This window comes from Uranotaenia lowii, chromosome 3 (assembly GCF_029784155.1).
Source record: "Uranotaenia lowii strain MFRU-FL chromosome 3, ASM2978415v1, whole genome shotgun sequence".
NCBI classification, from domain to species: Eukaryota; Metazoa; Arthropoda; class Insecta; order Diptera; family Culicidae; genus Uranotaenia; species Uranotaenia lowii.
In genome coordinates, this window is record NC_073693.1 from 230,362,155 (window position 1) to 230,377,796 (window position 15,642).

Below are 15,642 nucleotides of genomic sequence, written 5' to 3' on the forward strand. Positions count from 1 at the left end.
AAAAACTTATAGTTATGAGGTTTGTGTTTAAAAAAATTTAAAACTATTTCCCTTGAATGCTTGTTTCTCCTATCATAATAAACATTATTTACGGCCACCATTTCTAAGGAAGCTTGAACCGCATTTACCTGGCATCTTCAGCTGATTAAACTGTTTTCTTTTTAACTTTCACATCCCCTATTTAATAAAAATCTCTTTTGGAGATCATCCAACTTGAAACAGACCCAAATGACCCGGGTGGTTAAAAGGTCTCTAATAAATTATAATAATAATAATCCAACTTGAAAAGTCCCTGTACAATGGTATATTCAAGTTTTATTTACTTAGAAACTTAAAAAAAACTTCCAAATCTTGTTGAACCATGGTTAAAATTAGCTTTGCATGTTTTCAATTGTAATATATAATGTATATATAATGTAATGAAATAAATTTCATTTGAGTTATATTTCAACGTTTCCGTTGTTGGTCACAATCATCCCATTAATTATTGTGGAAATTGATCAATGTTGTCAAGTCACATTAATGACCAAAAATGACTCAAAAGTTAGAAATTGGACAATGGAATTGAGTTGTATAAAACTCAAAACCTTGAATTAAATTTCCAAATCAATTTTCTAAACCCCCGTTTGAATTCCTCGAAGTCTAGCTAATAGGCTGAAGGCTGAATCTAAATTTTTCTTTCTCTATCCCTTCTCTTTTCTCTAATCCCAAAAATATGAAAATGGATGGCTCTTAAAAGCTAGAATTAATGAAAATCGGTTCATAAATTTTTCAACCCTCAGTCCAAGTGGTTGTTTAGCTTAAAAAGTCAATTCATTGTTCACTGTTCAATTCACTGTATGTTTCTGTAGACCCTCAAAGCCCCCCAGCGGCGGTAAAGAGCACTTTGAAAGCCGCTAAAATTCCTGTCAAAAATTCCAAACAGGCTAGTTGTATTTTTTAATTCAAAATGTAGGCATATTATTGCATACAAATATCTCGTAACGGTATCACGTGCTTTCAGCAGTAGAAGGTACAAAAAACACCCGCCAAAATTTCCCCTTTCAAATCATTAACGCTCAGCAAGCTTTGATTTGCTTTCCAGTACACGTGAACTCTGGATAGTCGTTTCTTATGCCCGGCCCATGGTGATGGCTAAAACAACCCGCCAAAGGAAACGAAAATTGGCTGCCAAATGGGTGCCATGACTTTTGATTTGTGGGAATAAAAACGAAAGTTGTATGGGAGGGTCCCTTTTCTAAGGTAGGAGGGGCTCAGAACTATCACTAAAACCTTACCCTGGTCCAAATACATCTCTGTACCAAATTTCAGGTTGATCGGTTAAGCAGTGTCGATTTGTATAAGGTGCATACAAACAAACAAACATATATAGTCCAACTCATCTTTATATATTAGATTTCTGTAATGATGAAAAGGATATTTCTTATTTGGTGAACAATTAATACTATAGGTACGTCTCGGTGGTCGAGTGGTTAGCGTGGTAAGGCGCTAATAGCTGGTCTACTGATGGCATGGGTTCGATTCCCATCTCGGTACTGGGTGTTAAATGTTAATCTTAAGTTGTCCACGCCATTTATTCAGTCTGTAAAGCCTAAATCGGCTAAGACGGTGTATATCTTTTTTTTTTAGTAAGGAACAAAACTTCATGAAAATTTGTTTAAGAAAATACGAGTACGAATACAAAAGTATTTGTAGAAAAAAGGATTGCTAACAACCATATTTATGTTCCTGTAGACGCTTAACTAAGCTGTTAAAGCTATATATTTTTCTCCGTGTTTGTAATTATTGGTTGGATTTTGCTCACATTTGGCCGTATATTACCCGGTAATTTTTTTTAATGTAAAATTAAAAAGTGAGAAGCAGCTCAGGAAAAATGCAATCAGCCATTAAGAATTAGTTTACTCGAGTTTCTTTCTAGATTATATTCGAAATAATAATATTAAACCGAATAAAAGGACTACTCATATCATTTTGAATTCGTTTTAAAATATCGTTAATCAATAAAAGAAGAATGCGTCGAATGTTAACAAAGCTTTAGAGTCTACTAGCTGATTTTACCCGGCCTTGCTCGAGTTCACATAAAATATAAATCGAAATGAGTCGTTTGACTTTTTGAAATTTTGAAAGTTTCTTGTTCATCATTATTACAAATTGGACCATGTTTGGCCAGGTGAGCTTTGTAAGTTTTGTTAGTTTTCTAAAAGTTTTAATTGGGATTATTAGCAAAGTTTATCGTTTTCATATTATTGAATAACTAATAGTTTTTAGGTTTGCTAATAGAAATTTGAAATAATTTCCCTTGAATGCTTATCGATTCTATCACGAAAAACATTTCAATCTAAGGTTGCCAGGTTGCCCGAATTTATACGGATTTGCTAGAACATTTGAATCAAAATTTGAGGTAAGTCCGGTCTGTCCCGGTTTCCCGGATTTTGTTGCAAAAAGCCCGGATTTTGCCCGGATTTATTCACATCATTTTTAAAACGTAACATAAACCGAGATTTTATAATTATTATAATTTTTCATTTTTACGTTCAAAAAGAAATTTAAAATGGCAAATTTTATAAATAATCATGACTCGTGTTTGGAAGCTTGATATAGGGTAGAAGCACTAGTTATTGAACAGGTACCAGATATTGAACACTAGTAAAACATTAACCGATTAAAACAATAATATACAGTAGAAAAATGAATCAAAATTCGTTGTGCTACTGTTGAAGCATTTTATACCTATGTTCAAATTTTTATCAAGAATCTCGGACTCTTGAAGCCACAGTCCCCGAAACTTGAATATGTGTTCAAATTTTGGCTTGGTTTTTTGACTGGATGAAGAAAACAGCCTATTTTTGATTGGGGGAAAAATTGGATAAAAGACAAATAAACGTCTAAGATAATGATATGAATGTTTTAAACTAAGTCTTTTTGAATGATTTCTGGAAGAGTGGCAGCCTTTATTATCGTTATTTTCTTAAAATTTAACAAATTAAAGTGTTCAATCATTGGATCACAGAAAACGCCAATGTTTCAATTATTGAACGTTCAATCTTGCAGTACCTACTCGTTTCGTAAAGAAATGCATGTACCAGTTATTGAACAAACATCGGTTGGTGTTTGGAAATGTAAACAAACTGTTTCTTGGTTGCTAGCTCAACCAAAATCGCCCCTGCAAGTCATACTATCAAGCGAAATACCCCTGAATACATGCAATGATATTCAATATTTACGTGTTCAATAATTAGAACATTGCCTGTTCAATATTTGAATCATTGTGTTTAATCATTGGGACAAAAGTAATTTTGAATAAAAAGGCTTAAATAATAATTGTAAAACTTATTTCCACGAAAAAAATATATCGATTCGAAGCAGAGAAATAAGCTTAAGCTACGCTATCAAAATTTTATTAGAAAAACCTTTCGTTATTATTTATTGGCCACAAATGTGTTGAATCCCAAAGATGGTGTTCAAAATATAGTGTTCTAACCCTACAATTTAAAATCTGCTGATGTGGTTTGTTGAAAAAAAAAAATATTGCAAGTATATTTTTCGTTATTTTTACTGAATAATTTCGCGGTTTTGACCAAGTCTACCCGGATATTACCAGGATATCGGTTTGAACATTTTTAAATCGAATGATGACCAGGTTTTTTGATAAAATTTGATGGATTTGTTCGGTCCCGATACGGCAATTCTGGCAACCTCATTTAACCATTTTTGCTTGAATTGAATTACCTTTTTTTTTATATAATGATTTATTTTTTTTATCTTTTCCATGGGTTATCTAGTGAAAATCCCATGTATTAAGCTTGTAAACAAATGTTAACGACCTCTTTTCGAGATCTCCCCGTAAAATGAAATACCCATTTAAGTTTTATTTTGTACTTAGAAATTTCTTAACAGATTTCAGCTGAAACCTTATAAAAGACATCCTCTGCATGTTTTCAATGTGCTTTTTAAGTTTTCTCATAATTGGATGATAGAATTAAACAAATCGATTATCAATAATAACTTAATATTTAAAAATTAACAGCTGAAATTGAATTGTACAAAACTAAAAACTTCAGATTAAATTACTGAAAGTCTCGTGCGTTGGATTTGGTTTTAATTTTTTGCATGAAATGAACGTTTAATTGTCTAATTCCTATTGTAAATTAAATTCCTACACGTCAATCAAAGTGTTGAGATCGCAGCCTTGAACTTACAACCCTCAGTTTTATCAATTGTTTCCCTATGAGGAGTTCCGAAAATATGAATTTGGATGGTTCCTGAAAGCTGGAACATTAGTTTTCAGTCCAAATAGTTATTCAACTGAAGAAATCTATTCATGATGAACATGAATTAATGTATCCATACTTTACACACTGCATATTCTTGTAGATTCTCAACCAATGTTTTTCTCAATAAATTTCTAACAGGCAAGTAGTTTTTTTTTATCCTTAATGAAGGCTCATTATTGCAATCAAATGCTTCGCACCGGTACCACGTGCTTTGAACAGTAGAAGGAAAAAAAACACCCGCCAAAATTTTACCATTCAAATTTTTTATGCTCAGCAAACTTTGACTTGTTTTCCAGTACACGTGAACTCTGGATGGTCGTTTCTAATGCCTGGCCCATGGTGATGATGAAAACAATCCCGCCAAAGGAAACGAAAAATCGGTTGACTAATGGGTGCCATGACTTTTGGTTCGTGGGAATAAAAACGTAAATTGTATGGGAGGGTCCCTTTTCTTAGATGGGAGGGGCTCAAAACTGTTACCTCGACCTTTCTCATGTCCGTTCACATCACTGTACCAAATTTCAAGCAGATCGGTTAAGCGGTGTGGATTTGTATAAGGTGCATATATATATATATATATATATATATATATATATATATATATATATATATAATATATATATATATATATATATATATATATATATATATATATATATATATATATATATATATATATATATATATATATATATATATATATATATATATATATATATATATATATATATATATATATAGTGCCATATATATATATATATATATATATATATATATATTATATATATATATATATATATATATATATATATATATATATATATATATATATATATATATATATATATATATATATATACAAACATATATAGCCCAACTCATCTTTATATATTAGATTTTGCAAACTCGCTCTTCAGCTAAACAACTCTCCAAATTATTTTCAATATAATTTTTAAATCAATAAAGTAACTGAATGAATTTTTCGACAGTCAAAACAGTATGGAAAAGTGCCTTCATGAAATTCAGTACCGAAAAGCATGCTTCCGAAAATCAATCATTTTCACTGAGCCATGCTTGACTACATTCAGAGCCAAAAAATCAAAGCAGTCAAATTTTCCTTCTTCAACCAAATCATACAAACAATCATGCATGACAACGACGCTTCTGTATTTGAAACACTTTTGCGATACATGATGAGGTAAAAAAGGACGCAGACTATCAGCAATGAACGTCTCAATGCTGATTTCCTTCCCCTAACGACTTTCAACCTTTAGGATCATAACTGATATGTATCAGTTCTGAGCGATCTATGTAGGCTATCAGGTGATTTTTTATTTTTCGTTTTGCCTAGAAGGACAAAATCATGACTAGGTAACCGCAATGAACTGTCCAGCATGTGCTACAGCCTTTTTTAACATGTGGTCCTGGTATTTATTCAGATTTTTCCTTTTGCAACATTAATGATCGTCTATCAATAACGAGCATTATCAACAATGATGCGAGGATAGACGTTCGGGAATGATTGAGAGAGCGACGTTCAAAATGTTATCACTAAGTATGTCGATCACCGTCGATTAGCCACGTGACGAATAGCAACGGTAGCCTCCGGTGGGGCATGGTATATCTTCTTGTATCAAGTTAGTGTTGATTTTCGACATGTATTCAATGGGTACTTTTACCACGTGCGTATCACAGCACTCGGAGGTAGCATCATTCTAGCTAGAAACCATTCCTGATTGCTTTTCTTGAGCGATTTTCCGACCACTGCCGAAAAGTGCCACTTTTAGGCATTGAACTCAGTGTTGACCTACTTGATCATAAATTTTCAGTCGATGGCATGGTCGTCTAATTTTGTTTCGATTATAGTCGTTTTACCATCCTTATGGCATTCACGACTGGTCTTCTAATGATGATATTTGTTGATATGAGTTTTTTGTAGGGCAATTATTAATTTTTCAAGGGAATTTTTAGCATACTCTCTCCCATACAGTATTTTTTTAAATGCGGTTCTTGAAAATCATGGATTTTAGAGGAACTTTTGCGGATTTGTATAAATTTGAGAAAACGAAGCTGGCATATAATCTACATTTCACAAAATCGAGTTATTTAAGATCGATAGCTTCAGAAAATCCCAAATATAAAAGTTAATACAACTCCCATCTTCTACAGTTTGACTACGATCTTACGACTGTTTGAATTTATAAAATTTTTCAATAAATTAACTTAAACTGTATTTACTTTATTATTAAAAAACGGAACGAGGAGGGTAGGAGGTTGCGACAAATTAAGAATTTGTAATTTGTGTCGGCGTTCTGAGCATTTTAATCGTAGCATTTTAGCGTAAATAACCTTAAAAAATAGGTTCTAAGGAAATAACGGATTAAATTGTCAACATATGGGAAATTCCACCAATGATTTTCCCTGTGTAGTAATTATTTCACTTGCGGCTTTGAATTTTACGGTATTGTAAACATAAGAAAATAAACTAAAAATTTAAATTTTATTTCGATCTTCTATTTCAAAGTGACACTCAAAACTAAAATATATACAGGATTTCATTTTACGAAATCGTGTCTTAATCAATCCCCTTCCCCTCCCCACAGAACAGCTTCTCTTAAGCCAAGTTTGTTCAATAAAATGCATTTAACGATATTACTTCCAAGCTCTAGAACAGAAAAACAAACAACTGCAAAAGCGATTGAATAGGAGTATAGGAGAACATAAATATAAACAACGATCCAAACAGTCACTGGGCAACATTGTGCCACATTCCGGTTCATGTCAACTATCCAAATCCTAAGTGTAAACTGTGCATCAAACTTGGCACTTCCACGACGCCGCGTCTGGCAACACAAGTTGCACAAAATCACACCAGCTACGAGGTAGTAGGGACTGGGAAAAATTATGTTGACATTATCGATTCTTGTGCATCCCTTCAACTGAACTGCATCATCAGACCCGGTCTGATCCTGGAACAGTTTTTTTTTTTCGTTTTGCTTTGGTCTAAGAACAATTGTGGTGGAATCCGATTCTTTTTTCTGGTTCAATTTACCACCCCCATTCGCAGGCATCCAATGTGAGCAATTGGTAAAAATGTCAGTTTACGCTCGTTTTGCCTTGGCACATGATCACAATTACTAGGGTTGACAAATGATGAGTAAGCAACCGGGTTGCCGAGAGAGATTTTAGTTTTTTACGTTTTGGATTTTTGTTGATATTGTTTTACTTCTGTTCTCCTCTGTGGCTTCAAATTTTGCTATTTGCCCGTTATTTTGGTCACCCTACTTTATTCTATACTCCATCTATTACCAAAGCAAAGATTTTCTTCATCACAGATATAACGGACTCTAAGATACAGCAATATATAAACACGCATTTGAGCGGGAAATCACATTTTCATAAGTCATCGCGAAATGTGCATTTAGTTTCAACAAACGAGGATAATAAAATTTGGTAATTCATATCAACCCCCAGCCGGGAACGAAACGACCGAACTGCATTCAAAGTCGATCCCAAAACAACCCTGAAGCCAGCCAGACATTTTCATTCACTACTCGCTCAATATAATTTGGCACCATGCGAGACAGCTTAACTAAGTTTTAGTAGAACATTGAGCAGCGTTATGGCTCTTTGGGACTAGATTAAGGTCACTCCGATGAAGCTTCCGAATTTGGGGGATAAGTTTGGGTGAGAAAAAATATCTACAAATACCTCCCAGGGCTGCCAATTTGACGACAATCACCGGCATCCAGCAGAGACAATCGGTAACGACGATGATGGCAAACCTGTAATGAAAGCAGACAAATTTACTTCGATTTTTGTTAATTTGAGAGAACAGGGGCGTTTTGTGAGGATGAGTGAAAAAGTGATGAGTGAAGCAAAAAAAAATGTCATTAAAACAATGGAAACAGAGAAGGAACATATACAAAAACCAATTTTATTCAGTTAAAATCGTATTAAATTAGGACATCTCCCATGTTTTAAACTTAGAATAATCAGTCCTTTGGACTTTGGACAATTTAAAAGATTTAAAACCTCAATGAAAAGTTTGGATATATATTCCTTAGGAAATTTCAATGCTAACAACACAATTGTTCAACAGTACTTTCTCTATGGGACCGTAAGCTTTGCCATCCGGAAAGAAAGCTCCCGCAAAAAGGTAATTTATGGCTGCTGCCCAGACCCACGTAGTTTTGCTTCAATTGTTTCCGGGAAACAGCAGAAAAAACGGGACCGTAATGGTGGGTCCGACTTCTGGGAAGCCAAGCGTTTCAAGGAATTTACCGTTGAATGGATGATGGAGACTTTGTTGACTAAGGTACACTGCTGGATCTCTTAAGTGAAAGTTTAATATTTAGTTTGTCATTATTGAAATAAGTAGATGTAGCTTAAATATAAGATGCATTTAATTTATAACAATAAAATAATAGTACCGTATCAACCCATCATTGGAACTGATCAGAACACTTTCTAAAGGAAAAAGTTGGTTCTCATCTCATTCTTTGTTTACGTATTTCCAATTTTCTTAACCCACCTGAGGGTTTGCAGACATAATGTCAGAAACTTTAATCAACTCCTTGAGATTTTTTCAGATTAAAAAAGTATTGAAAAAAATAAATTAGCTCATAGTGACTTAAGTTTTCGATAATATTCATTCATTTAAAATTCGCTACTCTGTTTAAGAATTCTGGGGTTTCAAAAACCAAAGTTGATTTTCAGAATTTGTTTCCAAAAATGTTTCAGGTTGACATAAAATTAAGTTGATTGAAATAAATATTTGAATTTAAATATCAAAATAAATGAAATATGTGCAAAGAGAAAAAAAAGTTAAATTTTAAGTTTTGAATTCATTTTAAAATTTACGTTTTTTTTCTTCTTATTACTAAACGATATGTCAACGAATACGTTTACCGCCCAACATTGAAACATCATTGAAGAATTCTAACAACCAAACCAAAGTATGGCCAGGTCAGTTACAAAAATATTTTAAAGTTCATAGAGTTTTTTAATTAAATTTTCAAGAAAAGATTAAATTTTGCATTTTTTCATAATTTAAAATCTACAGATATTAGATTTTTACTAAAATTTTCAGAATCCATTTGTTGGAATCTATGTAAAATTTTTAGACTCGTAAATTCTGCTAAACAAATTCCAAATAACAATTTTCATAAAAAATTGTTAAAATATCCTTTTTCTTTATTTTTATTTGAGACTTATCAAACAGCGAGTGTTCATTCAAATCTTTGCTCATAAAAAATACTTTTTAAAGAAATTGAATTGAAATTATACTTTTATGGTATTTCGCAAAAAAACTGTAATTGTATTATTCGCAAAACTAATTGGAAATAAATCTGTTTATCAAAATTCAGATAGGTCTTTCGTTTTTTTTTTTCAAATTAAAGAATTTGTTCTGGGAGTTTAATATATTTTTTCAATTTCTTTCTCGAGGATTTTATTGAATTTATTTTGATAGAATTTCAAGTTTCGCTTTGTTACTGTTGGTAGATATTGTGTTGACTTTTCAGACCTCTGGGAATACTAATAACATTTTTTGAAGTGCTTTACTGAACCATTTCAAATTGTACTACAAAAAAAAAAATCAAAACTTGTGGGTTTTCTACGACCCCAATAGAGATTTTTTCTTAATAATTTTAAAAACATTGCTCAAGGGGATTTTCAAATTGCAGTATAAAAAAAATACATCGATTGTTCCCAATCTGAAATTAAGACCTGGCTTGTTAGCGATTTTTCGCTTTTCAATTCCAAAGTTTTACCCAGTTTTTCCTGTTTTTTCCGGTTTAAAATGATGATTTGCCCGGTTTTTAATATTCTCAATTTTTGAAATAAAATCATGGGTGTTGTGGATACTATTTTTCGGGGCCTTCGTAGCAAACTCGCATACATATGTTTCTGTTGCAGTCAGCTCAAAGCTGTAAATTAATCTTATATTTTAATACAGTTTTTTTTAACAAATTTTTCCAAATGACTTACATTATGTTTCCTTATAGTGATTCTTCCACAACAAAATATTTATATATTTTAGGAATTTTTATATAATTGTTAACAACTAAGTTGAAATGTGTTGAAACGCGCGTTGGATGGGGTGCTTAAAGTTGAATGAAGTGATAGTGATAATTGCAAGTATAATCCTGACGTTTCTCCTATTCGCTACCAGTGGCTCGATGATAAGGGGGATTATCCCGAATCTTGCTGGCAACATCCTCCCCCCGGTGTCGTCTGGGCGTCTTCCGTAGGGCACGTCTCAGCGTCACCAGTTTCAAGGTCCAGCAAGGCCAATTTCGAAACAGGTCTTCTAGACAGCATTCCTTTCGAGACCAGCACATCTGCCAGTCGGGGTGTTCCGTCTTTACCAGGGTAAACCCGGGCTACACGTCCTCGCTGCCAATTATTCCTAGTCGATTCATCCACCACCAATACCAAATCTCCTTCTGCTATCGCTCGCACATCGACAAACCCCTTTGTTCGTCTGGTTATGGTCGGTAGATATTCCAAAATCCATCGTCTCCACAGATTGTCAAGAAAACATTGAATAAGATTCCAGCTCCCCCCAAGTGCTCTAGAATCTGTGGTACTCTTAATTTTCTGCCGTACACCTTTAGAGTTCAGCATCACGAAGTGGTTTGGAGTTAACGATTCGGCCGTGTCCGTAGTCAATGGGACGAACGTTAAAGGACGAGAATTGATCATGTGTTCCGCATCAACTAACATTGTAACAAAGGATTCTTCATCAAGCTTTCCCTCCACAGGTAGAGATCCGAGACCAGCTTTTACCGAGCGCACCATGCGCTCCCAGCAACCTCCCATATGCGGCGCGGCAGGGGGATTGAAACGCCATTGCGTATTTCCATCTGTGAACGTACTACCCAATTCTGCATTGATTTTCTTTATTTCTTGCTCCAACTCCCTGCTAGTCCCTTTAAAGTTGGTGCCATTATCGGTGTATATTTCTAATGGCGCTCCCCTTCACCCGATGAAACGACGTATTGCCTTTTTACAAGAATCCGTAGAAAGACTGCTTACAATTTCTAAGTGGATAGCTCGTACAGTCAGGCAAGTAAATAATGCCACCCAGCGCTTCACTCTACTTCTTCCAATTTTAATGTGATAGGGACCGAAGTAGTCAATACCAGTAAAGGTAAACGCTCTTGTAAAAGGCGATAATCTAGCCTTTGGCAATGGTCCCATTTTGGGTACTACTGGGCGAACCTTATAGACTCGACACCACAAACATTCCTTTCTAATGAGACGAATTTGCACTCGCAATGTTGGAATGTAAAACTTCTGCCTGATTTCGTTCAAAACAGTTTCATCGTTGGCGTGATGATATTTGCGATGGAACCAATTCAACAGCAGCTTGGTGATATGATGACCTTTTGGAAGAATTATGGGATACTTCGTATCAAAACCAACAAAGTCCGCAGCTTCAATACGACCGTCCACGCGTAGTATTCCAGCTTCGTCGATTATTGGTGGTAATTTTGCGATAGGACTCGAGGTTTCGAGGTGTTTTCTATGTTTGCTGTCCTCGCATTTGGAGTTGTGTTTCAAAACTGCCACTTCGTCTGGAAAAACATCAGCTTGTGCCAAACGCCAAAGAATTTGTTCTGCACGTAGCAACTCTTCACTTGTTAACTCGGAGATCAGCTTAGGTTGCTCCCGCTTACTCCGCTTTAGATTTTCCATGTAACGGAGGATGTAAGCAGTGCTTCGTAAAAGTCGCTCGAACTTTGAAAATACTGACGTGTCTATCACTGGTGTAATCATTAAATGCTTCATGAGGAATGCGGACCGCAGTTCCTCGCCGGTTTCAATGCATCCTTTACTTTCAGTAGGCCATTCCGCTTCATCGAGGTAGAGAAATTCTGGTCCATGGTACCATCGGCTAGAGGAATCGAATGACGGGCCTTTGCCCCATTTAGTAGCATCATCTGCCACGTTGAGCTTCGTTGGGACCCAGCGCCACTCCTTTATTTTCGTACAGCTTAAAATTTCATTGATTCGTAGAGCAACAAACTGGCGATACTTTCGTAAATCAGAATTGATCCATGCCAGAACTGTGGAAGAGTCTGTCCAAAAACAAGTTCGCTTAATCTCCATCGAATGTCCCTCCGTGATGGTTTTTCGTAGACGAGCACCTACCGTAGCAGCAAGCAGTTCAAGTCTGGGAATCGAAGTCGGCTGCAAAGGTGCCACCTTCGTTTTGGACGCAACCAGTACACACCTCACAGACTCTCTGTCAATGATACGAAAATAAGCTGCACTCGAGTAGGCCTGTTCGCTGGCGTCTACAAATATATGTAGTTCAAACGATTTGTAGTTTTCAGGGTCATAACCAGAGAAATAACAACGAGGAATTTTAACTTTATTAATTTCTCGTAAAATAGCCAACCACTGCTTCCACCGGGCGTAGATATCCTGGGGAATAGCCTCATCCCATCCAATTTTAACTCTCCAAACTTCCTGAACAAGGATTTTTCCATAAATCACGAAGGTTGCCACAAGTCCCAGTGGGTCGTAAATACTCATGACGACTCTCAGAAGTTCCCTTTTAGTTGGTACGACATCGCTTTCTATTATTCTTTCATCGCTATTCTATTATTTAGACGTACGTCATCCCGGAAATTGAGAGAGAAAGAAAACATATCTTGATCCGGGATCCATACCATTCCCAACAAACGTTCTTCACCTCGCAGATTATCTTCACTGAGTGGTTTTACTGTAGCTGGGTTGCTGAATCCGATATTCTTTAAAACTTCCGCGTTGTTAGACATCCAGTTTCGAATTTGGAATCCGGCCTTCGCGTGAACCTCGGACACCTCCGTCGCCATCTGGATTGCCTCTTCTTTTGTATCGACACTGTCTAAGTAATCGTCGACGTAGTGCTTCTTCAAAATCGCTGCAGCAGCCTTGGGATGACTCTTGATGTGTTCCGTAGCATTCACATTCTTGACGTACTGAGATATTGCCGGCGAACATGTAGCACCAAAAATCACAACATCTGTCACCATGGTTTCGATTGGAGAATCAGGAGTATCGCACCAAAGGAATAACTGGGAACAACGGTCTTCTTTGCGAATCAAAATCTGGTGAAACATTTCTTTAATATCACCTGATAAAGCAATCGTACTTTCGAAGGTTTTCTCGGGTTGAGAACTACTCCCAAAGGTAGATACCAAGTACGTCTAACATCAAATTTCCTCAACTCGTCGATCGTCGCCTTATGCGCGTAGCCTTTCGCTTGAAGATCAGCGATTTGCTGGCGAACTTTGTTGTACAGTTCGGGATGTTTGCCAAGACGCCGTTCCAAACACTGCAGGCGTTTTGTCGCTAATGCTTTGCTGTCGGGAAATTCAATATAATCGTATTTCCAAAATAATCTTGTTTGGAACCTACCCGTAGAAGTGCGGCTCGTAGTTTCGTGTAATATTTTCCGGGCTCGGCTAACATCTTCTGACTCAACATGTGGTGCAAGAGCCACGCCAAGATTTTCTAAAGAAAAGAATTCGTGAACATAGTCGTGTAAATCATCTAGAGTCGGTTTATCGTAAATATGAAACTGTGGATGTTCAATGGAAGTGTCGATACGTTGTTGACTTCCGTAGACAGCCCAACCCAGACGGGTTTTTGTCGCCACGATAGAATCTTCCTTGTGTCCACATCGTAACTTCAAGGTGGAAAGTAGATGTACATTGTTGAGCCCAATTAAAATCCCAGGAGTAGCAGAATCAAAACTTTTTACCGGTAGATTTTTCAGATAAGAATAAGGATTCGATATCTCTTCGTAGTTTAATGTTTGAGACGGAAGACCAAGATTTTCTACAGTATAAACGTCTCTAGCATGATGTCGATTCGAACTACCTACTGCTGAAACCTCAAGCTGGATACGTTTCGTTTTTGATATATTCTTAGTAACTCCACTCGTCCAATGAAGACACAACGACTCTGAATAGCAATTTATTTCCAGGAAATCTACTAAAGAGCGTTCCACTAAAGTTACTGATGATCCTCCATCAAGGAATGCGAATGTATCTACTTGATTGGTTTTACCATACAGAGTTACTGGAAGGACGTGAAATAAAACAGAAGAGCTGAATTGGCGATGTAGTGCGACAGTAGCATTCTTAACCGGAATACTCGGGCTACCTTGATTGTTCGGGTTTTCAAAATGAAGAAGACGATGATGTCTTTTTTGGCAACGATTTATTCCGCATATTTCTCCTTTACAGGGCCAGCGGGTGTAAGAAATAAGACAGCGGCGACACAGCTTCTTATCTTCTACAAGATTCCAACGGGCATCCAAATTGAGGGCTTTGAATCGGTCACATGCCGCAGCCTGGTGGTTATTTGCACTACAAATTGGACAGGGTTTAAAACGATTGTTATTGTTTAAATTTTCGTTCGGATGTACCTTTTCTTGCTGTTCGGATTCATCATGATCAGCGTTATAAACTGTGTGTGTATTCAAATAACTTTTTTCTTTGTTCCGATGACCATCCTCTCTAGAACTTCTCGTAGGTAAAGTACTAGACGTAACGCTGCTCGTGGCTGCCGCAATAGTTGCCATGTATTCGCCAAATACTGTCAAATCCACTGTAGGAAATTGTTGTTGATAAAGAGCCCAGTTGAATTTAACCAATGTTGGTAGTTTCGCTACAAGCTCTTGTAGAAGAGAAGAGTTTGATAGGTGTTGCTCCATTCCTACAGCACGCATGTGTCCACACAGGTTCAATACTGCTAATCCAAAAGGCACCAAGGTTTCCAACCTGTCAGGTTTAGGCGTAGCAAAGGAACGTATTTTGGCAATCATGTTGTTGACTATTTGCTCCGGTCTACCATATAAAGTCTGCAAGGTCGAGATAATGTGGGGTACCGTGGAAGGGTGAAGGAGGAAGCTGCTATCTGCTTCTTTCGCACTGCCTTTTAGGGATCGTTGAAGTCGCAGAAGATTTTCTGCATTCGTGTAGCCGCATGCCACAGTTGTCTGTTGATAGATGTTGCTGAATAAAGGCCAATCTGCAGGATCGCCCGCAAATACGGGCAGCTCACGTGTTCCAAACTGGCGGGCAATAAACTGCTGTTGTGTAGGTGGGCTTTCCGAAGCTTGTTGATCAAAACATACGATTGGAGGACAGCTAAAGGGAGGTTGCTGCGTGGGTGGAGCTATGTTTACAGGGGTCTGCATTGGGGGTGGAGCATAGTTTGTGGTGGATATAGGTTGTGTAATATGGGGTGGGCGGGGCAGCCAAGACGATGGATATGAGTAGACTGATCTATCACCGCATGGGGTTGGAATGTTAATTTCGAGTACCGTAGAATTCAAGCTGGGATTTGTTCGATTCGAGCTGGG

The 15,642-nt window shown here is 36.4% G+C and overlaps 1 protein-coding gene across 1 annotated transcript in view; it reads right to left on the reverse strand.

Moving 5' to 3' along the window:
- Positions 1-15,642, reverse strand: part of LOC129758808 (relaxin receptor 2) — a 448,038-nt gene that overhangs the window by 325,605 nt on the left and 106,791 nt on the right. The window contains exon 15 of the mRNA XM_055756440.1: positions 7,986-8,059. Within this exon, the coding sequence (XP_055612415.1) occupies positions 7,986-8,059 (74 nt within the window). The remainder of the gene's footprint in view (positions 1-7,985; positions 8,060-15,642) is intronic.